Source organism: Bos grunniens, chromosome 12, assembly GCF_055505025.1.
Source record: "Bos grunniens cultivar Pamir isolate PY7600 chromosome 12, Bosgru_T2T1.0, whole genome shotgun sequence".
NCBI classification, from domain to species: domain Eukaryota; kingdom Metazoa; phylum Chordata; class Mammalia; order Artiodactyla; family Bovidae; genus Bos; species Bos grunniens.
The window spans coordinates 33,727,389-33,754,728 of NC_141176.1; the positions used below are offsets into that span (position 1 = coordinate 33,727,389).

A 27,340-nucleotide genomic window follows, 5' to 3' on the forward strand; every position below is an offset into this window, starting at 1 on the left:
GAACCACAAGGCGTCTGTCTTCTTGTGACTGGCTTATTTCACACAGCCTACTGTTCTCAGGATTCATCCGTACTAGGTAGAGGCTGCATAGTATTCATGGCATGTACCGACTGCATTCGTGTAACTGACTCAGGATTCATCCATATCATGTATGTAGAGGCTGCATAGTATTCCATGGCATGTACCGATTGCATTCGTGTAACTGACTCAGGATTCATCCATACCATGTATGTAGAGGCTGCATAGTATTCCATGGCATGTACCGATTGCATTCGTGTAACTGACTCAGGATTCATCCATACCATGTATGTAGAGGCTGCATAGTATTCCATGGCATGTACCGATTGCATTCGTGTAACTGACTCAGGATTCATCCATACCATGTATGTAGAGGCTGCATAGTATTCCATGGCATGTACCGATTGCATTCGTGTAACTGACTCAGGATTCATCCATACTAGGTAGAGGCTGCATAGTATACATGGCATGTACCGATTGCATTCGTGTAACTGACTCAGGATTCATCCATACCATGTATGTAGAGGCTGCATAGTATTCCATGGCATGTACCGATTGCATTCGTGTAACTGACTCAGGATTCATCCATACCATGTATGTAGAGGCTGCATAGTATTCCATGGGATGTACCGATTGCATTCGTGTAACTGACTCAGGATTCATCCATACTAGGTAGAGGCTGCATAGTATACATGGCATGTACCGATTGCATTCGTGTAACTGACTCAGGATTCATCCATACTATGTATGTAGAGGTTGCATAGTATCCATGGCATGTACCGATTGCATTTGTGTAACTGATTACATGTCAACAGGCACTTTGCTGCTTCTTCCTCTTGGCTATTGTGAATCCTGCTGCTTCAAACAAGAGTGTACAAATACCTCAAGATTGTGCTTCCAATTCTTTCGGGAATAAGAAGTGAAATTATGGGATCGTGTGGTAATTCTTTAACTTTTTGAGGACCCTCCATACTGTTTTTTTGCAGCGTCCACACCATTTTACATGCCCACCAACTATGCCCAAGGATTCCATTTTCCCACATTTTGCCAGCGTTTGCTGTTCTTTGAGTCTTTTTAAATAGTGGCTATCCTAATGTGTATAAAACATTATCTCACACACAAAGGTAGATTTTTAACTGTGGTAAGTGCAAGGGAGAGAGGTAAGTTGTGTTAAGAGAACATACACCTAGGAGGGGTCCACCTTGTCAAGGCCACAAGAAAAAGTACCTGCAGGAAGAAATGACTCATCTGAGGTCTGAACACCAGGTGAGCCCTAGCTCCGTACAAGGTAGAGACCAAGGCATTTAGGAAGTGGGGGCAGGAGCAGCTACACTGTGGGAGCTTAAACAGGGCCCATCCGGGAGTGAAGGAAGGCCAGTGTGGGTGGGGCGGGAGTGGGAGCTGGACAAACAGGCCTGGCAAACGGCTTGTACTTTTACCCTGAGCACACTGGGAGGCCAGGGGGACAACTCCATCAGCTTTCTGTTTTGAAAGCCACTTTGGCTGCAGAGGGCTTCCCTGGTGGCTCAGATGGTAAAGATTCTGCCTGCAGTGCAGGAGATCCAGGTTTGATCCCTGGGTGGGGAAGATCCCCTGGAGGAGGGAATGGCTACTCACTCCATTATTCTTGCCTGGAGAATTCCGTGGACAGAGAACTCTGGCAGGCCACAGTCCATGGGATCACAAAGAGATGGACACCACTGAGTGACTAACATTGTCACTTGGCTGCACAAAACAACGGGTCTAGACAGATTTTGAGAAACCAGTCATGAGGCTACTCTACTGCAATGGTCCAGGCATGAAATTCTGTGGCACTAACTAACTGGGTGGGAGCAGAACTGGATGGAAGGGGACAAGGTAAGAGATATTTAGGAGGTAGAAACAGTAGGGCTTGTATCCAGCACAATGAGGTTAGAATAATGGCCTGAAACTCTAGAAGGAATAAAAAGGATGGGGGTTCGTACAGTCTTAGGAATTAAGAATCCTACTTGAAATTGCCACTTTCCGAACAAATTAACCCCCTGTTCAGAACAGATCTAGTTTATTTTCGGTGGCACCGGTTACTGCGACTCCAGTGACTCCTTAGTTGGTTGCATCTGTGTGCATGCTCAGTCATGCCGACTCTTTGTGACCCCATAAACTGAAGACCACCAGACTCCTTTGTCCATGGGATTCTCCAGGCAAGAATACTGGAGTGGGTTGCCATTTCCTCCTCCAGGGAATCTTTCCCACCCAGGGACTGAACCCATGTCTCCTGCATTGGCAGGTGGATTCTTTACCACTGAGACACCAGGGAAGTCCTTTCAGCTGGCTGCCACATCATAGAAAAGTGACCAAAGGCCTCCATCCTGACCTCTTCCATCCCACGTCCAGGAGGATGTGGTCAGGGAATTAGCCAGCACTTTGGGAAAACCACCTGAAGCCAGATCCATGCTTTGTAAGTCTTGGTTTATACACTTTGCTTAAAGCAATTAATAAGCAGCGATGAACAGCGGCTCCAGGGTCCCCAGAGTTCCTTCTTTAGGGGAAGCCTCCTGTAAGAGCCAAGACCCTTTTCCCTGCAGGTGACAGAGATCAAAGTCAGGCACCCACACCATGCTGCAGAGGAAGGTCCTGGAGGCCAGGCTTCTCCCAGGCCCCAGTCTTATCTGAGCCTGGGTTTCCCACCTCTTAATCTTGCCTGCACTAAATTTAGTTCTGGAGCCTGAAACTGCTGTTTAAGAGCTGGGCTGTCTGATACATTAGTTGCTGTCCAGATGTGGCTACTGGGCACTTGCCATTGAGTCAGCCTGCCTTGGGATGCCCTCCAAGTCCAACGTATACACTGGCTTGCAAAGATTTAGTGCAGCAACGCAAATTACCTCTTTAATAATTTCTTTTAATGTCGACTACATGTTTAAGTGATACTACTTTGGAAACGGTGGGCTAACTATATCAATAAAGCTAACTTAATCTGTTCAATTTTCCTTTTTTTAATGGGGCTGCTAAAAAATTCAAAGCTATAATGTGTCTCCATTATATTAATATTTCTATAGGACAGCATTGCTCAGGACCACGTGACTCTGAGCCATGTTGAATTGTTGGCTGCAGAGAGAAAGAGGCCCATGTCAGAAAAACTTCTATTTCCTTCCATCTCATTTTTGAATAACCACTTCATGTCTTCTTTTTCTTGGGGGGATCATAGGAGAAGGGCATAGGAAAGCCACAAAAGTAGGCAAATTCCCTTGGTACCCTGACTCTCTGAACTCCGAGGCAAGATGCACAGTAGGGAAATTCACCAGCTGCTTTTCTAAACATAACCAGTTTCCCAGAAGGGAAGAGTTCCCGTTACCTTAGCTTGACCCAGCTGATTTTATCCTTTGTGTCTGTAACTTAGCAATTTTTTTGTTAATTAGAACCCTTTTCAGAAGTAACAGAAAGCGAACTTGAATTGCATTCTTCTGCAAAAATGGGTGTATATTGATTTAATGTATCTGGAAGTTCACAGATCATTTCAGCTTCAGGTAGAGCTTGATCCAGGTGCACACTCAATGCCATCATCTCTCACTTTGGCTTTCCTCCGTGCTCAATTCATCCTCGGTCACACACTCTCTTGGTGGTGGCCCATGGCATCTCGAGACTGATGATATTCCTAATATATAACAAACCCAGCAGCAAGAGAGCTCCTCCCTTCCCTCTTAGTTTCTATAAATAATCCCTGAATTGTCTCTAAGTGGCCTTGGTGGGACACCATGCTGTTCCTGAATCAATCCATGGTCCCCGAGATGAAGATCCTGCTTGACTAGTCCTGGGTGGCAGGTCCAGACCCAGAGGCAGAGCAGCAGTGGAACCAGCCCTGTTTGAGTGCATATTCTGAAAGAGGGGATGGGACTCGGGGGCTGGGACCAGAGGAGGGGAAAAGGGATGTAGGGCAGGCGGCAGGTGAGGAGATGCTCTGTCGGGTGGAGTGGGGGAAGATGCCTCCATTTCTCTATTCCTGTCTTTTGCCAAAGGAATGCCAAACACAACGGCTGGTTAATCCAACTCAGAAAGCATATGATTTCAACGAACATTGGATAGTTTGCAGCACCCTGAGAAGGACCAGCACATCCACATGTGCCCTTCGTTCTGTTTCTATCCTTTATCAAGACCAGGGATCCCTGACACACTGCTGGTGGGAATGTAAACTGGTGCAGTCACTAGGGAGAGCAGTGTGGTGGTTCCTCAAGAAACTAAAACTAGAACTACCATATGATCCAGCAGTCCCACTCCTGGGCATATATCCAGAGAAAAACACGATCTGAAAAGATACCTGACCCCAGTGTTCACAGCAGCACTATTCACAATAGCCAAGACATGGAAATGACCTAAATATCCACCAACAGATGAATGAAGAAGATGTGCTACATATATACAACAGAACATTACTCAGCTATTAAAAGGAAATAAAGAATGCCATCTGCAGAAACATGGATGGACCTAGAGACCATGATCCTAACTGAAGTAAGTCAAAGACAAATACCATGTGCTATCACTTATATGTAGAATATAAAATGGATACAAATGAACTATTTACAAAATAGAAATAGAATCATAGATATAGAGAACAAATCTATGATTACTAAAAGGGAAAGGTGGCAGAGTGGGATAAATTGGGGAAAATAAATACATAAAATATTTAATAGATTTTCTTTAAAAAGTTGGAGACAAAGGAGAACAGGGTGCTGGATTAGGATGGACCCAAGGAGGCCTGGCGTGCTGCGATTCATGAGGTCGCAAAGAGTCGGACACGACTGAGCGACTGAACTGAACTGAACTGACAGTACTATTAAGTAAGACTTTGAAATCAATGGCTATTTCCTTGTAAGAGACACCTTGTCCCACGCAAATGACGTGTGTTTACATTATGGTATGTCTAAAATTTTCCATAATAAAAAAATCTTAAAAATTAAGAAAAAACACACTGCAATAATTTTACTTAAAAAAATATGTGGATGAAAGTGCACTACAGACATGGACACAGATAACCTAGACTTCTCTTTTCCTGCCTTTTGCCAAAGGAATGCAAAAAAAAAAAAAAAAAAAAAACCAAACAGCTGGTTAATCCGACTCAAAAGGCATATGATTTCGAAAAACATCTGATAGTTCGTAGCACCCATGACAACAACAGTTAAAGCTCTAACCTGCTTTAAGTCCTTCCACTATTTGGTGCTCTGGGATGCTGTCAATAAGAGATTTGCGTCCTCATTCACACAAAACAGGGAAACTTGGGACATGTATAATAGAGTGCTGAGATTCTGTTTCCTCTCTTCTTAGCCTAACCCAACCTATCTTCTCCTGCACGAATCCTGTATCTGCTGGTCTTTTCTCAGGCACCTCTCTATCTCATAAATAGAATAAACCTAAAGAACCCGGATGTCGGCGGGTGGCGGGGAGAACTACAGCTCTGGTCCCCAGACAGGCATTTCCCTTCACAGATGTTTGAGAAGAAGTCAATCCCTGCAGAGAACTTCAACCCCAGGGCTCCCCATGCACATTTCCACATGTTTGGAGAAAGGAAAAGTTCAGAACCACATCAAACATCCTCTGTGACCGTGGAGGATAAATATTCCAAACAAACAAAATCAGCATGTAATGTGTACTTCAATTTGCTGACGGATATTTTAAAAATTAACATTAGAATGAATGGCAAACGCCAACATCACCATAAGACCTTTAACCCCAGAGAAGAAGAATTCGCAACCAAAGCTGTCGGGTCTTGAATTAGCACACAGCATCCTTGAAACAAGAGGCCAAAATAAAACAAACTGCTAGGATGGAGAGAACGGCGCGGGAGGCAGGGCTAGGAAAATTTCAGCTTTCTGTCATGTGCTTAGAAAAAGGCCATTGTTTGAAACTGGCCTGACTAGGGTTCATAGGCAGTTGTTGCTCAGTCGCTCAGTCGTGTCCAACTCTTTATGACCCCATGAAACACAGCATGTCGGGCTTCCATGTCCTTCACTATCTCCTGGAGCTTGTTCAAACTCATGTCCATTGAGTCAGTGATGCCATCCAACCATCTCATCCTCCGTCATCCCCTTCTCCTTGATTGCTGTTTAAATATCAAGTATGTGTAGAAATTCTACATTTATATTTGAAAAATTCTCTGAAACTGCAGGGCAAGTCACTTCAGATACAATCTAACAAAACCAAAATTTTAAGACTTTTTAAGAAGTGACTGACACTTATTTGATCCCTGGTTTGCACCAAGCATTGCCCTAGGTGATCACCATAGTGACGGTGTGTGAGGGCTCGTACCCTGACACCTAGGGGACTCAGGAAGCCCCAGCTACCTCCCGCAGCCTGACCTAGGTGCTGGTTTCTTTCTTTCTAAGCTCCTATCTGTTCATATGCTTGTAGAGTGAATTATCAGATGAACTAATGCTAATTTATTATACATGTAATTTCACAGTCAGAGCATATTTAGTTGAATGTATATTTTGTCTTCTTTTCCATGGGGATGGTCTTGATCCCTGTCTCCTGTACAATGTCACAAACCTCATTCCATAGTTCATCAGGCACTCTATCTATCAGATCTAGTCCCTTAAATCTACTTCTCACTTCCACTGTATAATCATAAGGGATTTGATTTAGGTCATACCTGAATGGTCTAGTGGTTTTCCCTACTTTCTTCAATGTAAGTCTGAATTTGGCAATAAGGAGTTCATGGTCTGAGCCACAGTCAGCTCCTGGTCTTGTTTTTGCTGACTGTATAGAGCTTCTCCATCTTTGGCTGCAAAGAATATAATCAATCTGATTTTGGTGTTGACCATCTGGTGATGTCCATGTACAGAGTCTTCTCTTGTGTTGTTGGAAGAGGGTGTTTGTTATGACCAGTGCATTTTCTTGGCAAAACTCTATTAGTCTTTGTCCTGCTTCATTCCATATTTCAAGGCCAAATTTGCCTGTTACTCCAGGTGTTTCTTGACTTCCTACTTTTGCATTCCAGTCACCTATAATGAAATGGACATCTTTTTTGGGTGTTAGTTCTAAAAAAAAAAAAAAGTTTTGGGTGTTAGTTTTGGGTCTTGTAGGTATAGAACCGTTCAACTTCAGCTTCTTCAGCATTACTGGTTGGGGCATAGACTTGGATTACTGTGATATTGAATGGTTTGCCCTGGAAACGAACAGAGATCATTCTGTCATTTTTGAGATTGCATCCAAGTACTGCATTTCGGACTCTTTTGTTGACCATGATGGCCACTCCATTTCTTCTGAGGGATTCCTGCCCGCAGTAGTAGATATAATGGTCATCTGAGTTAAATTCACCCATTCCAGTCCATTTCAGTTCGCTGATTCCTAGAATGTCAACATTCACTCTTGCCATCTCTTGTTTGACCACTTCCAATTTGCCTTGATTCATGGACCTGACATTCCAGGTTCCTATGCAATATTGCTCTTTACAGCATTGGACCTTGCTTCTATCACCAGTCACATCCACAGCTGGGTATTGTTTTTGCTTTGGCTCCATCCCTTCATTCTTTCTGGAGTTATTTCTTGACTGATCTCCAGTAGCATATCGGGCACCTACTGACCTGGGGAGTTTCTCTTTCAGTATCCTATCATTTTGCCTTTTCATACTGTTCATGGGGTTCTCAAGGCAAGAATACTGAAGTGGTTTGCCATTCCCTTCTCCAGTGGACCACATTCTGTCCTGATGTTCAAGCTGGTTTTAGAAAAGGCAGAGGAACCAGAGATCAAATTGCCAACATCCGCTGGATCATGGAAAAAGCAAGAGAGTTCCAGAAAAGCATCTATTTCTGCTTTATTGACTATGCCAAAGCCTTTGACTGTGTGGATCACAATAAACTGTGGAAAATTCTGAAAGAGATGGGAATACCAGACCACCTGATCTGCCTCTTGAGAAATCTGTATGCAGGTCAGGAAGCAACAGTTAGAACTGGACATGGAACAACAGACTGGTTCCAAATAGGAAAAGGAATTCGTCAAGGCTGTATATCATCACCCTGTTTATTTAACTTATATGCAGAGTACATCATGAGAAAAGCTGGGCTGGAAGAAACACAAGCTGGAATCAAGATTGCTGGGAGAAATATCAATAACCTCAGATATGCAGATGACACCACCCTTATGGCAGAAAGTGAAGAGGAACTAAAAAGCCTCTTGATGAAAGTGAAAGTGGAGAGTGAAAAAGTTGGCTTAAAGCTCAACATTCAGAAAACGAAGATCATGGCATCCGGTCCCACCACTTCATGGGAAATAGATGGGGAAACAGTGGAAACAGTGTCAGACTTTATTTTTCTGGGCTCCAAAATCACTGCAGATGGTGACTCCAGCCATGAAATTAAAAGACGCTTACTCCTTGGAAGGAAAGTTATGACCAACCTAGATAGCATATTCAAAAGCAGAGACATTACTTTGCCAACAAAGGTTCGTCTAGTCAAGGCTATGGTTTTTCCTGTGGTCATGTCTGGATGTGAGAGTTGGACTGTGAAGAAGGCTGAGTGCCGAAGAATTGATGCTTTTGAACTGTGGTGTTGGAGAAGACTCTTGAGAGTCCCTTGGACTGCGAGGAGATCCAACCAGTCCATTCTGAAGGAGATCAGCCCTGGGATTTCTTTGGAAGGAATGATGCTAAAGCTGAAACTCCAGTACTTTGGCCACCTCATGCGAACAGTTGACTCATTGGAAAAGACTCTGATGCTGGGAAGGATTGGGGGCAAGAGGAGAAGGGGACGACAGAGGATGAGATGGCTGGATGGCATCATTGACTCGATGGACGTGAGTCTCAGTGAACTCCGGAAGTTGGTGCCGGACAGCGAGGCCTGGCGTGCTGTGATTCATGGGGTCGCAAAGAGTGGGACACGACTGAGCCACTGATCTGATCTGATATTTTGTCTGGGACATAGTACTTTCTCAATAGACATCATCTGTTGTTACTCATTGGAAAAGACCCTGATGCTGGAAAAGATTGAGGGCAAGAGGAGAAGGGGTCAACAGAGGATGAGATGGTTGGATGGCATCATTGACTCAATGGACATGAGTTTCAGTAAGCTCCAGGAAACGGTGAAGGACAGGGAAGCCTGGGGTGTTGCAGTTCATGGTGTCGCAGAATCAGACATGACTTATCAACCAAACAACCACCTTATTTTCTTTCATGTCTTTATTAACTCCAAAGATAGATATTACTTTTTAAAAAAGATTTTTTGATGTGGACCATTTTTAAAGTCTTTGTGAATTTGTTACAGTATTGTTACTGTTTTATATATTGGTTTCTTGGCCCCATGGCATGTGGGATCTTAGCTCTCTGACCAGGGATAGAACCCACACCCCACTTGGCACTGGAAGGCGAAGTCTTTACCACTGAGCTACCACAGAAGCTGCATATTATCTACTTCTTATACCTGACAAAACTAAGGCTCAGAAATAACACAATTATGGCTCTTATGGACAACTGACTTAACTTGATCGATTTCTTAAGCACGAGGAGAATTTAATTCACATCCCACTTTCACTGTTAGGATTTGCAGTGAATAGGAAAGACGTTTGATTCAGGTCACATTAACCTAGACCTCAGTGGATCCCGCAGACCCTGTAGGAAGCAGCCAAGTTCCAGCGGGTGCTGGTCCCATTCCTTTAGGAAGAATCTGGAATTACTTTGAGGGGCAAATGGATTTTATAAAGCATACTTTCTTCCTTGTTTGGTAATCAGGAAAAGAAAAACAGAAATAATTTGGCGTGACATGTAATGACTTTGAAAGCCAATTTCTGATAGAACTCTTGTCCAATGCCTGACTTTTCTGATTTTTAGAGCCCAGATATTTATAGGCCTATATTTATAGTGAGAACTCAACTAGATAGCCCTGGTTAAGTGACTGTTTTTGATTTCCCTTTTATTAGTGAAGAACTTCTTGTTATAGTTTTCTTTATTTGTTTTTCAGTTCTAGTGACTAACTCAGATAGGGATTCTTGCAGGGAGACTTCAAGAGGCAAATGTATATGAATGTAGGAACCCTGGAGGCCAGACACATAAAAACCAGAAAGTCCTTAACCTCTTAATTTTATTCCTATTGCTATTTTTTCTGGAGAAGGCAATGGCACCCCACTCCGGTACTCTTGCCTGGAAAATCCCATGGACGGAAGGGCCTGGTGGGCTGCAGTCCATGGGGTCGCTAGGAGTCGGACACGACTGAGCGACTTCACTTTATTTTTTCACTTTCATGCATTGAGAAGGAAATGGCAACCCACTCCAGTGTTCTTGCCTGGAGAATCCCAGGGACGGGGGAGCCTGGTTGGCTGCTATCTCTGGGGTCGCACAGAGTTGGACATGACTGAAGCGACTTAGCAGCAGCAGCTATTTTTTCAGATCATGTCATCTAGAAACAACAAGGTCCTCCTTGGACGTCAGTCTTATTATTATACAAAATGCACAAATTGAAAAATGTAAACTGCACTTCAGCAGATAATTTGGCCAAGTTCCACACAGAAGAACACTGTACAAAGAAGATGTCAGATAGTTATTTCAAACCAAGAGGGAAGTTTCTACTGATGGGACTTCCTGCCTTACTGGGATGACCATGTCTCACCCTAGCCAGGCCATGGGCTCCTGAAATATGTTATTTAAGAAAAATAGGATCAACTCTATTCAATATTGCTATATTAAAAGATTAATTCCAATGAATTTATGATATTCACATTAGGTGTTTCTGGGATATTATCATCTAAAACACTCATAATTGCAACACTCAAGTAATTGTTTACAAAATCTGTAAACAAATCTATAAATACCTAAGTTTGAGTAAAATAGAACATGGGATATTAAAGCCTATGACTGCTTTTTAGAAATCATCTGTTTTCTTTGTTGCCCTTATACTTGCAAACATAAGAGAAAGCTCCGTCCACAGGAGGCTGACAGCTGCTTCTCACTGAGGCCAGGCAGCCAGGGAGGATGCTCCCGGGAGGGCCTGCACTGGGGGCGGCCTTCGAGGCTGCTGCACCTGCTGTCTGGAAAATCGCATAACAGACGTTTGCTGGTTTCAGTCTTTCTATTCCTTCTCTCAAAGCAGCAGTTTGATTCTGGAGCTGGCATGTCTCCCAGTGGTGAACAAGTCCAGGCAACCTTACCCACTGTGCATAAGAGCAGACCAAGTCTCTGATGGGCTTCTTTCAGGAGCAAACATGCAACTTTGCCAGGAACCCCCAATGAACGTTTCCTTGCATCCCCCCCCTTCAGGGTTCTGAACCACCCATGATAGCATGAGGGGTGGAAAGGTTCCCTAAGGGGCTGGGCTCGTCCAAGAGGGCCAGAATGGGATATGAACTGGGCCCCTCAGCAAAGGCGGGAGGGAAGGTGGGTGATGGGGACAAACGGCGGTGTCCCAAGCTACAACAGTTAACCTGAGGACAAGGGTTCTCCTGGCCCTCAGGCCAGAGTCAGCTTGACACAGACAGTCTGGAATGTTCTGAGCAGAGATGGCCCTTACTCCAGCTTCTCAGTGTTCCTCTTAAAGCACCTGGAAACAAAAACCCTTTTTTTATATTTATATGGAAACTGCCTGCGCCTGAGATCTTGCTCAGCTGCAAAGTCCAGAGAAAGCCAGAGGGTAGGGAAGATGAGGAATTAATCGCTTTGATCCAAGGACAGCACCGAGGCAGCCAGACCCACCCCGCCCCGCCTTCCCGTTCACTCTTAGTCCACTGGGATCTGCCTTGTGTATACAAAGTGTGTATATAAAACTCAAAAGTAAAGCCGTTCCTGGGTTTGGATAAAAAAAAAAAAAAGGGGGGGGCTGTCCTCTGCCAGAAGCTGGCTGGAGCCTGGCACTGCAGACGGAGTTAGCGGTTTGTCGGCTTTGAAGTGAAGGTTTCTTTCCCTCTTTACTAGCCATGGAAAGGACTTTAAAGGAAAAGCAAGGAGCAGTTGGTGAGCAGTGCTTTTCTGTGGCGGACGAGGTAATGTCTCTGGGTATAACCTGCTGCTTAGAGCGCGGGGCTGAGAGCAGACGCCACACCACCTGTGGGAGCTCACAGGCCCACCGCTCAGAGACGCAGCGCGCTGCGGACACCCAGATGCCGTCTTCTCCGGGAACCCCCAGGGCTGGCTTGAATGTCAGGGGTCACGTTTTAGGTGTGGTGAGCAGGGGTGCTCCAGCTTTAAACAGCCTGGAGATTTACCAAAATTCAGAGGCTGGGGCTCCATGCTCAGGGATTCTGATTGTGTGTGCGTGTGTTGCAAGTACATATTTTTTTTTGGTGAAGAAAGAGGTTGTCATTTAACAAGCAGCCCAGATGGTTCCGATGTAGGTGGTCAGTGGACCCTACTAAGAAATTTCACCTCAAGAACCTATAGAATGTTGAAAATAAAACAAAGTAAAAAAGAACCCATAAAATGTTAAAACTCTTTAGCCAAAAGAAATGGGAGTTTAAGTTACAATATTCCGATTTATAAAGGCTTGAGGAAATAACTGACCAGTGAAAGATGAAGATGAGGAGGCATGTCTCTCAGGTAATTCTATTTTGACTCCTGGTAAGAAATGCCATTGCCTTCAGAGACTAGTTTAATTTTACGACTCAAAAGAACTGCGTTCCATTGCCAAAACCTGACTGCCCGTGACCTACAAAAAAATGGCTTATAAAAATCACTAGAAACAATCTTATAATAATATAACAACAATAATTTTTAAAATGCAGTCTTTTTTCCAGAATACCATCACCCCAAAGCCTTCACCAACCATCTCAGTCAGCTTGAGCTGCTGTAACAAAACACCCCAAAGTGGGTGGCTTCTCAACAGCAGGAATGTATTTCTCCCTGTTCTGGAGGTTGAGTATCTGAGACAGGGTGCCAGCCTGGCTGGGCTCTGGTGAGGGCTCTCTTCCGGGTGGGAGATGTCTAACTTCTTGCATCTATTTTTTCCCTCTCTTGCTGTGTCTGTCAGGTGTTTTTAAAAATTGAAGGATAGATGACTTACAATATTGTGTTAGTTACAGGTGTATAGCAAAGTGACTCAGATATATATTTTTTTCAGATCCTTGCCTTTTCACACAGCAGAGAACGAGCAAGCTATTGCTCAGGTTGTCTCTCCGTTCACCTGATCTCTAGTACCTCCCAAGGCCCCACCTCCATGCTGGGCGGGGCGGGGTGGTCAGGGCTTCAACACAAATTTGAGGGGGGCCCAAACATTCAATCCACAGGACCAGCATAGCACCAAAGGGATGGATATGACTTGGCCATATTTTTCAAATTCAAGACCAGAGCTAAGAAATAGTCCTTTCAACACAGACTGTGGATTATCCATCCAGCAGCCCCTGGACATGAAAACTACAGTAACATTGCCTTCCATGTCTAATGAAAACCTCAGCCTCAGCCAGTGACGGACGATTTCAGAACAACATCTTTTGCCTCATGGAAACAGACCAACCAACCGAAAAGCTGAAATGATGTGGTTTATGCTAAAAAAAAGCTTTTATACCCAAGTGAAACGTGATTTAATATTACAAGTTCCTTGCTCTTGCATGGCAGGAATAGCTCACTGTTTTTTTTTTTTTTTCAGAAAGTCCCCAACTATGGAAATTTCATCATTACATTGAGCCTTTGAACCACACAAAAGAACATGCAACTCGGGCTACACAGTGAATGGTCCCGCCACATGTCAAAGGTCACCCTCCTGATGAACTGGCGACCAGCCTCTCACGCACATTTGAATTGGAGTTACTGGAACATCTCTCTGGGGAGGGGCTTTCAAAGGAGGGGGTTTGTCAACCAGTCACCCATCAGCTAATTCCATCCTTCTGCTGTCATTCTCCTCTAATTTAGAAGACTGTTCTCTGCAGTTGGCTGCTGTCCCTTTTATCGTCCTCTGCCCCAAATCCCCCAAATGAAATGTTTATTGGGCTACACTCACCTTTAAACACAAGGAAAGAACACGAAGCAGATATTTTAGGCACCAAGCCTTACCCAGTGGTCATCATTATGGATAGTCTTCTTGCTTAATTAACCCATGCATGTGGAATCTAGAAATATGGTACTGATGAACCTATTTGGAGATGCAGACGTAGAGAAGAGACTTGTGGACACAGCTGGGGAAGGAGAGGGTGGGACAAATTGAGAGGGTAACGTGGAAACATATCCACTACCATATGTAAAATAGACAGCCAGTGGGAATTTGCTGTATGATGCAGGGAGCTCAACCCAGTGCTCTGTGACAACCTAGAGGGGTGGGATGGGTGTGTGGCGGGGGTGGGTTTCAAGAGGGAGGGAACATATGTATACTTATGTGTAATTCATGTAGATGTGTGGCAGAGGCCAGTACAACATTGTAAAGCAATTATCCTCCAATTAAAAAAAAATTCAAGAACAGAAAGAACTGATTGAAGTACACAAAGCATCTTTGCTGGGAAATGCTTGTTTTGCTACACAACAATCTTCTTGATTCATTCACTGCTCTGTAACTTCCTCTACCACTTGGATTCGGGAAGGACCTGAAAAGTGTGTTACATGTTTGTCCTGGTGCCTTACAGGAGGCAAAGCTGTGTTCAGGGACATACAAGTCGCCCCTCTAGGACACGTCCATCCTGCTCAGCACCTCAGAGGAGGTCTCAGGCCCCCGAAGGTGCATCAATGGGTTCACCAAGTAAAAATGGCAAGCAGCCCACCCTGATGACCTCATGGTAAACACTTGCCGGGCATGTATCTAGACCTGGGAGACCTGAGTTCTGGCTCATTTGTGCAGAGTGAGTGAGGTAAAGATAGCAGCCCGATGAGCCATGCATGGGCCTGCCCCTATAATATGTCAGTGTGGGGCAGGAGCCAGAAGAAGCCTGCAACCCACAGCCCTCTCTTCCCATGCTTGGTTCTAACCGGAGACACCAGCGCCATCATGCAAATTCGGGGGGATGACCCAGAGCAAACCATAGCAGACCCAGCGCACGCCCCCTGTGAACAGCTGCCCAGGCCCTGCAGTGTGCTCCGGGCCTGGAAGTGGGGACAAAACAAGGCAGGCCTGGCGGGTAGAGTTGGGGAGCAGACTACAGCTGGGGTGCTGCCCCAGCACCCGGACTGCTGACCTGGACAAGCCCAACCAGGGATGGTCAGCACCTCCAAAGGGGTCCGAATGCAAAAAGAACAGGGAATGCAATGTCTTCCTTCATAGACATTCTGCATCCCTTCCCACAAATCACATATTCTCTTATAAACCCTGAAACATTTCCCTGTAAAGCAAGTTTTACAGCTTCATTTGTAAACTGAGGGCTCTTGGAACCCAGGGCTTTCAAGTTCCCCCCCAGACCCCATCCCATGGGATCTTAAGATCCAGTGTGTCAGGGCTGAAGGCTCCATGGCAAACACTAGACGGAGATTAATATAAAAGATGAAACAAAATACAAACGAGCGTAAAGGTCTTCTATCTCAGCCTCTCGATGAAGAGATGCACAGTGAGAAATTCTGGTTAACTAATGATCTGGTTCATAGAGTGGTTAGATTTCTCTTTCACAGGTGACATTGTCAGCTACTCAAAGTATAATAATACCACTATCGAAATTGCAACCAGTATAACCATGAACAACTCAAATCATCTCCCATTTTCCATGTCTGTGAACTGTACATCTGAGAACAGGATTCACTGTGGAAATGCGGACGCACTGGGTAGATCAGAGGAATTAAGTCAACAGTTTACCTAACTGTGGACATTTCAAATGCTGTTCCTGTGGCCTGGACAACCTCTTCCAGGGGCTCTGATGTGGTTTGTTTCCCACCAGATTCATTTTGACAGAAGCAGGCAACACCAGCCTGTCCTGCAGTTCATCCCCACCCTGAGACCCAGGACGCCAATGACAATTAGTGGCACTGACCTGTCCTTTCATGTCTGGAGCGATGGGAATGGTGGGCCAGATGGTCGAGTAGATGCCAAAGAACACCAGCCAGATGAGCATGCTTCCCCAGACGGCCAGGTGACTGAACTGCAGGAGGAAACAGACACTCAGGCAGGGTTGTCTGCAGGCCCAGGAGCCATCTGATCGACGCCCCCACCCCCCTGCTGCAGGAGCCCTCGGTCCATGCCACTTTTCTTTATGGAAAGGTTTCTATGAGTCACTGGTCATTGGAGAGTTTGAGTTCTCATTTTCTTGCCTCAGAGTATTTAATGGTGAATTTAAGTAACTAGTGACCCCAAACCACCCTGAAGAGGAAAGCACTTTTTGCACCACTGCTGATGGTTCCCTGGGCCCACCCCCTGGTGCCAGCAGGCCCCCACCCGTCCCTTACTGGTATGCATTCTGACCTGGATCTGAATAAACAAGGCCTCATTCATCTAGGAAGAGGGTGCTGGACAGACAAAATAACCAAGATGGTTTTATTTATCATTCTGAGATTTCAATTGTTCCTTTCCAAAGAATTTAAAAAGAAATCTGGCATGGACATATATCTTAACAACACCACTCTGAGCATCTGCTGGGTTGTGAATTTCTTCTCCTTTGTCCTCTTAATAGGATAATCCTTGACTTCCTCCATGATCTAATCCATCATGAGCGTCTGTCAGCTTTTTAAAAAATCTGACCACTGCTTAGTGCCTGCTCCAACCCCCAGGCTAGGCCACCACCCCCCTCACCTGGCTTCATTGTCTCTGTCTCAATTCTCTGCTTCCATATTTACCTCCCACCCCTCTCTTAAGTAATCAGAACAGAATTAGAAGCCTTTGTAAACAGCAGAGACAGCCATGAAACATTGGCCATAACCCTCAAGAGTTGGAGATAACTAAAAATGTCCCAAATTGGGGACTGATTAAATAAGTGATGGGATACTGATAAAACTCCATACTCTTTAATCATGAACTATGACTTTGCAGAAGCATATTTTAAAGCATGTAAAATACTGATATATTTTTAAGTGGAAAAAAAAAAAGGCTACAATACTCTATGTTCTGTAAAGCTTCATCTTATTAAAATAAATGCACAAAGTCTGGAAGATAATACAGCAAATGTTGAAAGTTAACTACCTCTTGGTGGCAAAATTATGGAAATTAAAAATTCACCTTTCTGTCCTGTATTTTCTTTGTATGTATATATATACACATATATATTTAAATAATATACATACATCTTTGGAATGAGCTGTTAATAGCTTAGAGCTGTATTAAGAGCCTAGCAAATGATTAGAGAAATTTGGATGGCAAATGTGCCCTGATAAAGGTCAAACCACAATTTTTAGAGGGAAAAATTTAAACTACCATGGCTTGACATTGCTTACTGTTTTCCTGGGTTTTAAAAAGATACTATGCCACAAAAATATCTATACTGGATAGAGAAATATTAATAATTCTATAGAAAACTTACTTTGGTCCAAGCTGTCGTCTCCAAACCAGCTTTCAGACAAACAGTAACAACAACATACTGTGAAAGAAAGAGGAATTTGGGAAACGTGTTATCCTTGTATTTTCAGGCAGGAGAAACCCCACATCCTCCCCACGGGCAGTTTCTTCCCAGCAGCTGGACTTTGGAAGTGCCACCTTGGGAGCTAATTTCCTGGGGGTAAGTTTTAGGAAACTTACAGGCAGGTTTCTTTTAAGAAAAGCCCTCACTTTAGTGATTGTCTTCTCATAAGTAATAGTTACTCCCCCTTTTCTTTAGCTTGGAAGATTAGGGAGAAATCACCTTCTCTCAATGTAGGGTTTTTTTTTTCTTTGCTTGTTTTGATTTTTCACAAGTAGGTGTGAAATGTTCATGTAAAGATTGAGGGAAGTCTGTTGATCCCTTGTCCTGAAATCTGAACTTTACATAAGTGAGTGAGTGAAGTCACTCAGTCATGTCTGACTCTTTGCGACCCCGTGGACTGTAGCCTACTAGGCTCCTCCATCCATGGGATCCTCCAGGCAAGAATACTGGAGTGGGTTGCCATTTCCTTCTCCAGGGGATCTTGCCAACCTGGGGATCAAATCCAGGTCTCCCGCATTGTAGGCAGACGCTTTATCCTCTGAGCCACCAACTTTGCATAAACTTCACTGAAATACAAGGTAAGCATTTTACAACCCTTTTGAGCTTGTTATTGTGGTGCGGTTGCTAAGTCATGTCTGACTCTTTGCGACCCCATGGACTGCAGCATGCCAGGCTTCCCCGTCCTCCACTATCTCCTGGAGTTGTTTCAGATTCATGTCTATTGAATTGGTGAGGCCATCCAACCATCTCATCCTCTGTCATCCCCTTCTCCTCCTGCCCTCAATCTTTCCCAGCATCAGGGTCTTTTCTAATGAGTTGGCTCTTCGCATCAGGTGGCCAAAGTGTTAAGAGTTTCAGCTTCAGCATCAGCCCTTCCAATGAATATTCAGGGTTGATTTCCTTTAGGATTGACTGGTTTGATCTCTTTGCAGTCCAAGGGACTCTCAAGAGTCTTCTCCAGCACCACAGTTTGAAGGCATCAATTCTTTGGTGCTCAGCTTTCTTTATGGTCCAACTCTCACATCTGTACATGACTACTGCAAAAACCATGACTTTGACTATACAGACCTTTGTTGGCAAAGTGATGTCTCTGCTTTTTAATATGCTGTCTAGGTTTATCACAGCTTTCGTTCCAAGGGGCAAGCGTCTTTTAATTTCAAGGCTGTAGTCTTTAAGGAATCTATAATATATACTTCAGAAATTTGAAATAATAATGACAAAGACTTTATATGAAGGGAGAGAGAGGCAGAACCCACACACGTGCCATTTAAGAAAGATTCAATAAATAGGCAAACTTACAGTATAAACGATATTTCCAACAAATAAATAGTCTGTGGCATGACCATTGGCCAACACAGTATCTGAAAAACAAAGAAGTTACAATTAACCTGTAGAGCCCTGAAGTCTGTTTTACTCAGAATGTAAAAAGAGAACTTTAGAGACATTGACATTTGTCTGTGATTCTAATGCCTCCTCTTTCTAACTCTGAATTTCTTCATCTTGTATTTTCTCCAAATGAAGCAAACACACAAAGTCAGGTTTCCAAACAACCAACCAACCACTTTTCATACAGATTAAAATTTCTCTTTGTCTATTAGAAGAAGGAATAGAATAAAACCATATTAATCTATCTCTGGGTTTCCCTGGTGGCTCAGTGATAAAGAATCCATCTGCCAATGCAGGAAATGAGGGTTCAATCCTTGGGTCCTGAAGAAGGAAATGGCCACCCACTCCAGTATTCTTGCCTGGAGAATCCCATGGACAGAGTGGCCTACAGTTCATGGGATCGGTTACAAAGGGTTGGACACAACTAAGTGACTAAACAACCAAAAAAATCTATCTCTGTGGGTGCTAGTATTAGACAGTCTCTGCGTGTTCATTTACCATTTGTCTTTAATTTTTGCTAAATTGGCACTATAGGCCAATAGCAGAGATAACTATGTGATACAAAATGAGTGGATGACGACTGCACTCAGAATTCTGGAGGACTTTCACTACTCATGTTCTCCATCGACTTCTATATGAACTACTGGGACCTGTAAATGCAAACATTCAATGCGAGATGCCTAGACAATATAACTAGGATGTGAAGCCTTAATTTTGCAGCTTTTCCATTTTCTTCTTCTGAAGGATGACTATGAAATGACAATGTACATAATGATCACTAAGACAGAAGTGAAGGGAAAGTCCCTCAGTCATGTCTGATTCTTTGTGACCCCATGGACTATACAGTCCATGGAATTCTCCAGGCCAGAATACCGGAGTGGGTAGCCTTTCCCTGCTCTGGGGGATCTTCCCAACCCAGGGATCAAACCCAGATCGCCTGCATTGCAGGCGGATTCTTTATCAGCTGAGCCACAAGAGAATTACCTGGTTCAGGTGAGCTAGCTTGCTGTGAAAAGTCTGGTTTTTACCTTGAGGGTTGAAAACCTGTTTTAAATTCAGAAATGGTTTATTTGAGTGACACCGCCAATCTCCTTTTATTCTTTCTTTATACCCAAATTAGACCTGTGGCCTATAGGCCAAGTAAATACGGATTTTTGTGTTCAAATTTCCAACCCAGTAGCTGATGTACATGTACATTTGGGCTCATCAATTTACCCATCTGTTTGTTGAAGAATCTGACTCATGAAAGAATCAAGATCTATTTAGTTTTGTCAAACACCATAATGACGAAGTACATCACAGGTAAAATATGATTGTCATGGGACCCTGGATCCAGCCACAGGGTGTTCCCTTTCTCCTGATTCTAAGTAAGAAAATTGGTGGATAAGGACAGATGAATCCTCAGAGACATCACGGGTTGTGTTAGCTTCAGACCTAAACTGAGAGTTTCCGAACTACCTCCTATTCGTTTTAGCTCAAGGTGGATTTCCTATCTTTAGTCTCGCCCTCTGAGTTCACAAATGAAGAAGAGACTTTTGATTGAGATGAGCAGTGATCTAAGGGCCCTGAGTTCTACCTAAATGAAACCCTGACGGAGTCTGGAGAAAACGCTGATCAAATGGTAGACTTAGAAGGGCTGGGAGGCTAAGCTGAGAACCAGGTTTACAATTATGGTTTGACAACTTCTGAACTTCCTTTCAACAGTAATATTACAAAGGCTGGTTGTAATTAAATATACAAAGCATTTGTCTACATATGGAGGACTTAGAATGTGTTTCATACTTCAAGAATATACACCAGTTCAGTTCAGTTCAGTCACTCAGTCATGTCTGACTCTTTGCGACCCTATGAATCACAGCACACCAGGCCTCCCTGTCCATCATCAACTCCCGGAGTCCACCCAAATCCATGTCCATCAAGTCAGTGATGCCATCCTACCATCTCATCCTCTGTCATCCCCTTCTCCTCCTGCCCTCAATCTTTCCCAGCATCAGGGTCTTTTCCAATGAGTCAGCTCTTCACATCAGGTGGCCAAAGTATTGGAGTTTCAGCCTCAACATCAGTCTTTGCAATGAACACCCAGGAATGATCTCCTTTAGGATGGACTGGTTGGATCTCCTTGCAGGAGTCCAAGGGACTCTCAAGAGTCGTCTCTAACACCACAGTTCAAAAGCATCAATTCTTGGGCACTTAGCTTTCTTTATAGTCCAACTCTCACATCCATACATGACCACTGGTAAAACCATAGTCTTGACTAGACGGACCTTTGTTGGCAAAGTAATGTCTCTGCTTTTTAATATGCTGTCTAGGTTGGTCATAACTTTCCTTCCAAGGAGTAAGCGTCTTTTAATTTCATTGCTGCAACTGCTCCAAGGCAAACCATTCAACATCACGGTAATTCAAGTCTATGCCCAGACCAGTAATGCTGAAGAAGCTGAAGCTAAATAGTTCTATGAAGACCTACAGGAACTTCTAGAACTAACACTCAAAAAAGATGCCCTTTTCATTATAGGGAACTGGAATGCAAAAGTAGGAAGTCAAGAAACACCTGGAGTAACAGGCAAATTTGGCCTTGGAGTACAGAATGAAGCAGGACAAAGGCTAATAGAGTTTTGCCAAGAAAATGCACTGGTCATAGCAAACACCCTCTTCCAACAACACAAGAGAAGACTCTACACATGGACATCAGCAGATGGTCAACACTGAAATCAGACTGATTATATTCTTTGCAGCTAAAGATGGAGGAGCTCTATACAGTCAGCAAAAACAAGACCGGGAGCTGACTGTGGCTTGGATCATGAACTCCTTATTGCCAAATTCAGACTTACATTGAAGAAAGTAGGGAAAACCACTAGACCATTCAGGTGTGACCTAAATCAAATCCCTTATGACTATAGTGGAAGTGAGAAATAGATTTAAGGGCCTAGATCTGATAGACAGAGTGCCTGATGAACTATGGATGGAGGTTCGTGACATTGTACAGGAGACAGAATCAAGACCATCCCCAAGAAAAAGAAATACAAAAAAGCAAAATGGCTGTCTGAGGAGGCCTTACACATAGCTGTAAAAAGACGGGAAGTGAAAAGCAAAGGAGAAAAGGAAAGATACACCCATCTGAATGCAGAGTTCCAAAGAATAGCAAGGAGGGACAAGAAAGCCTTCCTCAGCAATCAATGCAAAGAAATAGAGGAAAACAACAGAATGGGAAAGACTAGAGATCTCTTCAAGAAAATTAGAGATACCAAGGGAATATACACTTAATGAACAGAAAACCGTTTGTTAATTCTACACTGGAAATAGAAATTACGTTACTAAGCATAAGACGGGCTCTGTTCTAAGCACTTTACCTCCATGAGGATGCTTACTAGTATATGTAATACTAGTAGACGACTATTATTAGCATTACTAATACGCAACACTAAAATGCTAATACTTCTCTGATGCTCCAGCAATGCTACGAAATGGCATTATGACCTGCATGTTTCAGACGAGGAAACTAGGGCAGCAAAGAGAAGCTAAATGACACGGGAGGCCATACTCTGAGTGAGAAATGGTGAACTCTGGAAACAAGACATCTCTTTCACTAACAGACAGAGAGAAATGGACCCCAAAGTGGTGCAGAATCTCTGTCACGTGAATCTCACTTTTATCTCCACCTTATTTCTCTCCTAGAAAGTTCCTTCCCATTGGGTGTTGGTATTTCAAAAGACTTCTTCTTAATCTAGTTATTTTCCCCCTTGAAGTTGTCTTCTTTTATTCTTCGGGGTCCATGTCTCTCACGCAGTTGGGGGGTGCTGTCCCTGGGATGGTAGTGTGTTCGGCAGCATGCCTGGTCTCTATCCACAAGATGAGCACAGCACTGACCCCCTGGTTGTGAGCCAGTAGTATCCTCCACCAAGATGTGACAACAAAAAATGCCTCTGGACACTGCCAATGTCCCTTGGGGAAAATTCCCCATATTGAGAATCACAGTATTAGAGGAAAGAAAACAGAGGAGCTGGAATAAATACAGAGAATACACCCTGAAATAAGAGTGGCAAATGAAGGGAACACCCCTCGTCTGTAGTCAGGCCGAGGAGCAGAGTGTGTTGGGACCTCACAGTTCGCACCATCAGCAGAGAAGCAAGGTGAGGCCTTGGTACAAAGAGATGGAACTGCCATTGCTTGATGCCTTTAAAGGGGCAAACCCTGCGATCACTTCCAGGATCGAGAGCTCACTGATGGAGAGAGCATCTCCATGGAGACCCTTAAGACCATGGACCACCATGCTGGGAATTTGGCACAAACAGAAGAAACAGGTAGTGAAACCCAGGGACCTCTTCTAACTGTAGCTTCTAGAATTTTAAAAGGCATGTATTTCTACCTTGCCATGACAGTCCAATGCTACTGGCATTACATAACTTGCCTGCAACTGAGTTCGTCTGAATACTTAAGATTAGTGATGCCAAGATAACCCTACTATTCCAACTCATCAGTTTTCAAGGATAACTCAATGCTGCATTTTAAGTTTCTGCTTAGGAAAGAGCATCTCCCAGCCCAATCGAAACTAATACCATCTGGGAATAATTCATTCCTTGAAGGAGAAATTCCCAAACTGATTCTGTACATACCAACAGCCTTGGAAAAGACAGCATCCACTAAACAACTCACAAGTCACTGCTTGGCCCGCCCTGTTGGGGAAATTCCCACAGGACAGCGTGTTCTCTTAAAGGTTATATTTTGACTGCTTTAGAGGGAAATACCTGTGGGCATCAGTTCTTGTTAAAAATTTGCCAGTAGCATCCTCCTGAAGAAAAGGCACTAAGTCTTAAACAATCATTGGTGGATGAACACATTCATAAGCTACAGCTTGCTTATAATTCAAGGCTGGAAAAGTCCATTTGGACTGTCCACTTTATTATTTCTGCAGCATGTTACTCACAAATTATTTCTTCCTGTTTTGCTTAATCTTAACAGTACTGTTATAATTCACCACTGTACTCAGAAAAACAACTTTCCTGTAGCTTAGCTGTTTTCATTTTAGCAGGGTACTTAAAACTCAAGTGACTTTTTTAATAGGAGATAAAGAACCCCCAAACCAAGGTAAGTCATTGGGTTCCCAAGCCAGCCTTTTAGAACATATTTATCCACCATCTATGTAAGTGATGATAAGATTATACAGATGAAGCAGCACGGGGGGCACAGATGGATATAGGGAGGAAGGGGGCAGCGAGAGGGGAAAGGACAGTTCAGGCACAAAAGGAAATCCGTCCGCCTAGAGACATGGGGGTGGATGCTTGCACTGCATCAGACAGTGACGTCAGCGGGAGCCAGGCCATTCCAGGTTCTGAGAAGGTCCCAGTAAAGAAACTCATCCAATGCGCAGGTGGAGGGAGGTGATCTCAACACACCTTTATTCACCAGCAGGACGTTGAGCATCTCCCAGCAGAAATCATCACTAGCACACAAAGGTCCAGCAGGCCCAGGCCGGGGTGGGGGAGGGAGGGGGAGGGGGAAAGGGAGCAAGGGGGGCGGGAGCGAGGGAAGAGGAGGGAAGCGGGCTGCCTGTTGCATCAGCACTCTCCTCAGCATCTCACTGGACCATGTGAGACCAGCCAGGAGACCAAGATTGCGGATCAGCACCCCCCAGAGGAGAGCTGAAATGAGGGGGGGCAGTGTGTGCTCCCTGTCCCCGAGGTCTAGGTAAAGAGCTCCACAAGGTAAAAGAAGCCATAAGAGTGGGAAAGATGCTAGTCTCACTTGTTGGTCACATATAGAATCACCTGGTGGGGCTTCACGTGGGGTAAAATCTGATACAATGATGGGATGACCGTGTGCATCAGAGGTGGTATTACGGGAGCCTGAAGCCCTGTCCTGAGAGCCACTCATTCTCCTCCAGGCAGAAATGATGCCGTGGCTTCAGGACCCACAGACCCTCAGCAGCCGCCCAGCCTGTTGGTCCAGACTTATGTCATCTGCAAAGTTGGGTTGGAGTCAGGGACTGGCATGATGTAGGAATAGCCAAATGAGGTTGACAAACCCAGACACTAAACTGACTGGTGTGAACAATGACGACAAACCCACATGGACCCTCCAGTGACTAGTGACAGCCCCAAACGCTGCATGCAAAACGCTCTCCGAGAATGTGTGTGGGGAAAGTCCGTCTCGTTTTCTAAACAGGCAGAATGATTGGGGAACTTACCTCAGAGGTTTTCAAGGGGCTAGGCTGATGACATCTTACAAAGATGCCATTTCAATGAAATGCTCGTTAAACACATTACATTATGACCCGGCTAAACCACAAAAACGTATTCAGAGAGGGCTTTGACGAAAAGCAAAATCTGAAGCCTAAGTTACAGCATAGTCCTGTGCAGCCAGAGAAGACAGGGCTCAATAATCAAGAAAACAGATGGGGTGAATGCATACATGTGTTTTTGGTGTAGTAAGAACCTGTGGAGGCCTAGATTCAAAATCACAGCATTGCACACACATCTGACTCCAGAGGAAGAATTAGGGAGATGGCACCGTTCCCTCAACAGACACCAGGGCATCTGTCAAGAATTTTGGCTGGAGAGCAGATGCCAAGTCCCTCCTGTTCTCCATCTTCTGACCTTTTCCTTCAGCAGCACCAATTCAGTGTGTGTGTTAGTCAATCAGGCATGTCCGACTCTTTGCAGCCCACCAAGCTCCTCTGTCCATGGAATTTCCCAGGCAAGAATACTGGAATGGGTTGCCATTCCCTTATCCAGGAGATCTTCCCAACCCAGGGATCGAACCTGCGTCTCCTGCATTGCACGTGGATCCTTTAGCATCTGAGCCTCGAACCTTCAGTAGCACCAATTCAGAGCAGCCCTTGTTCCAGCATATTAACAGGTTCTCCTCTCCCGATCTCACTCTTGGGGCCTCTTAAGGTGGCAAAGGCTCAGAGGTACAATGCCAACCAGCTACTACTGGATGAATATCAAGAGTGAAAATGTCTTCCAAGTGTCAAAGAACTCACTTACAAATGCACTTAGAACTCATCCTGCTCAAATGTCTGCACTGTCTGTATGACAACTGAAATGATTCTTTTTGCTTCTGATGCTGTGTATCCATAAAGAAAAGATTCATTTTTCCTTTCTCTGTAAAGAGTGCCATACACTATTGCAAGGCATTTCTAAAAGGTAGAGTTTATACAAGTGTTAGTGATTATAATTACATTGAGAACCAGCGCTGGGTTAAGTTCCTGGTTATATAAGCCTTTTTCTGGATTTTCTCCTCTGTACTGACATTTCTGCTGGATAAAGTTAAGGATATGAAACTCAGATTTCAACCTTTCTCTTTTTTCATTCTTATTTACTAAAAATAGACTTTAAAAGGGAAGTGAAAATGATGGAAAGTAAACTCAACTGCCTCTCGATGTCAAACAGCCATCTTGTAGGCACAGGCTCATTTCTGACTCCCAGGAGCAGAGTCTAGGGACAGTCTGAGGCCCTTCCTACCTAGGCGGGCCCTGTGACTAGTTCTCGCCAATCAGAAGTGAAGGATCCTGTCCTGCCAGAGAAGGTTAAGAGCCATCAGTCCTCCTGGCCCTCTCTTGTCCCTGTGTGAGGCTAAGGGTGAACTTGGGGGCCATGAACAGATGAAGCACCACTATGGAGATGAATCCAGGGCTTGTTTTAACCAGATGTTAGAAGAGAAATAGACATGGATGTGATGGTCATGAAGGACAAACTTTATACTTAAGGATCCCTAAAAACAGGACATACAGGATGTCAGGCTGGGCCACATGGGGAAACAGCAGGGTCAGGCAGAAGGGGAGAGGAGAAAACATGACCCAGAGCTTTTATTTGGGTTTTCACAGGATAAAATGGACCAGGCAGGGTAAATACACTGTGTAAGCTCAGGGTTGGATAAGTGTGAACAATTTCAACAGCCTCTGGGTTCAGGGTTGACCCCTAGCTATGTTATACCTGCTCCAGGGTGATTTAGGGTACAGAACATTAGTCTGGTGTGAGAGAGTAAGATACAGAGATGTCTGGGGGCCCCAGAACTCTTGGCTGGATATCAAAGGCAAGCCTGCAGGGGAGCTATCTGCTCTAGGAATCAGCCAACCCTGGGAACACAGTCTCTCCAAGACCAGTTCAGTTTAGTCACTCAGTTGTGTCCAACTCTTTGTGACCCCATGGACTGCAGCACACCAGGCTTCCCTGTCCACCACCAACTCCTGAAGCTTGCTCAAACTCATGTCCACTGAGTCGGTAATGCCATCCAACCATCTCATCCTCTGTTGTCCCCTTCTCCTGCCTTCAATCTTTCCCAGCATCAGGGTCTTTTCCAAGGAGTCAGTTCTTTGCATCAGGTGGCCAAAGTATTAGAGTTTCAGCTTCAGCATCAGTCCTTCCAATGAATATTCAGGACTGATGTCCTTTCAGACTGACTGGTTTGATCTCCTTGCAGTCCAAGGGACTCTCAAGAGTCTTCTCCAACACCACAGTTCAAAAGCACCAATTCTTTGGCACTCAGCTTTCTTTATAGTCCAACTCTCACATCCATACATGACTACTGGAAAAAC

The 27,340-nt window shown here is 44.3% G+C and overlaps 1 protein-coding gene across 2 annotated transcripts in view; it reads right to left on the reverse strand.

The window, feature by feature from the left end:
- ATP8A2 (ATPase phospholipid transporting 8A2) overlaps nt 1-27,340 on the reverse strand; it is a 492,224-nt gene that overhangs the window by 118,737 nt on the left and 346,147 nt on the right. For both annotated transcript variants that reach the window (XM_086329703.1, XM_086329702.1), the window contains exons 31-33: nt 18,721-18,782; nt 17,323-17,379; nt 15,844-15,951 (exon numbers count right to left, since the gene is read on the reverse strand). In XM_086329703.1, the coding sequence (XP_086185829.1) occupies nt 15,844-15,951; nt 17,323-17,379; nt 18,721-18,782 (227 nt within the window). The remainder of the gene's footprint in view (nt 1-15,843; nt 15,952-17,322; nt 17,380-18,720; nt 18,783-27,340) is intronic.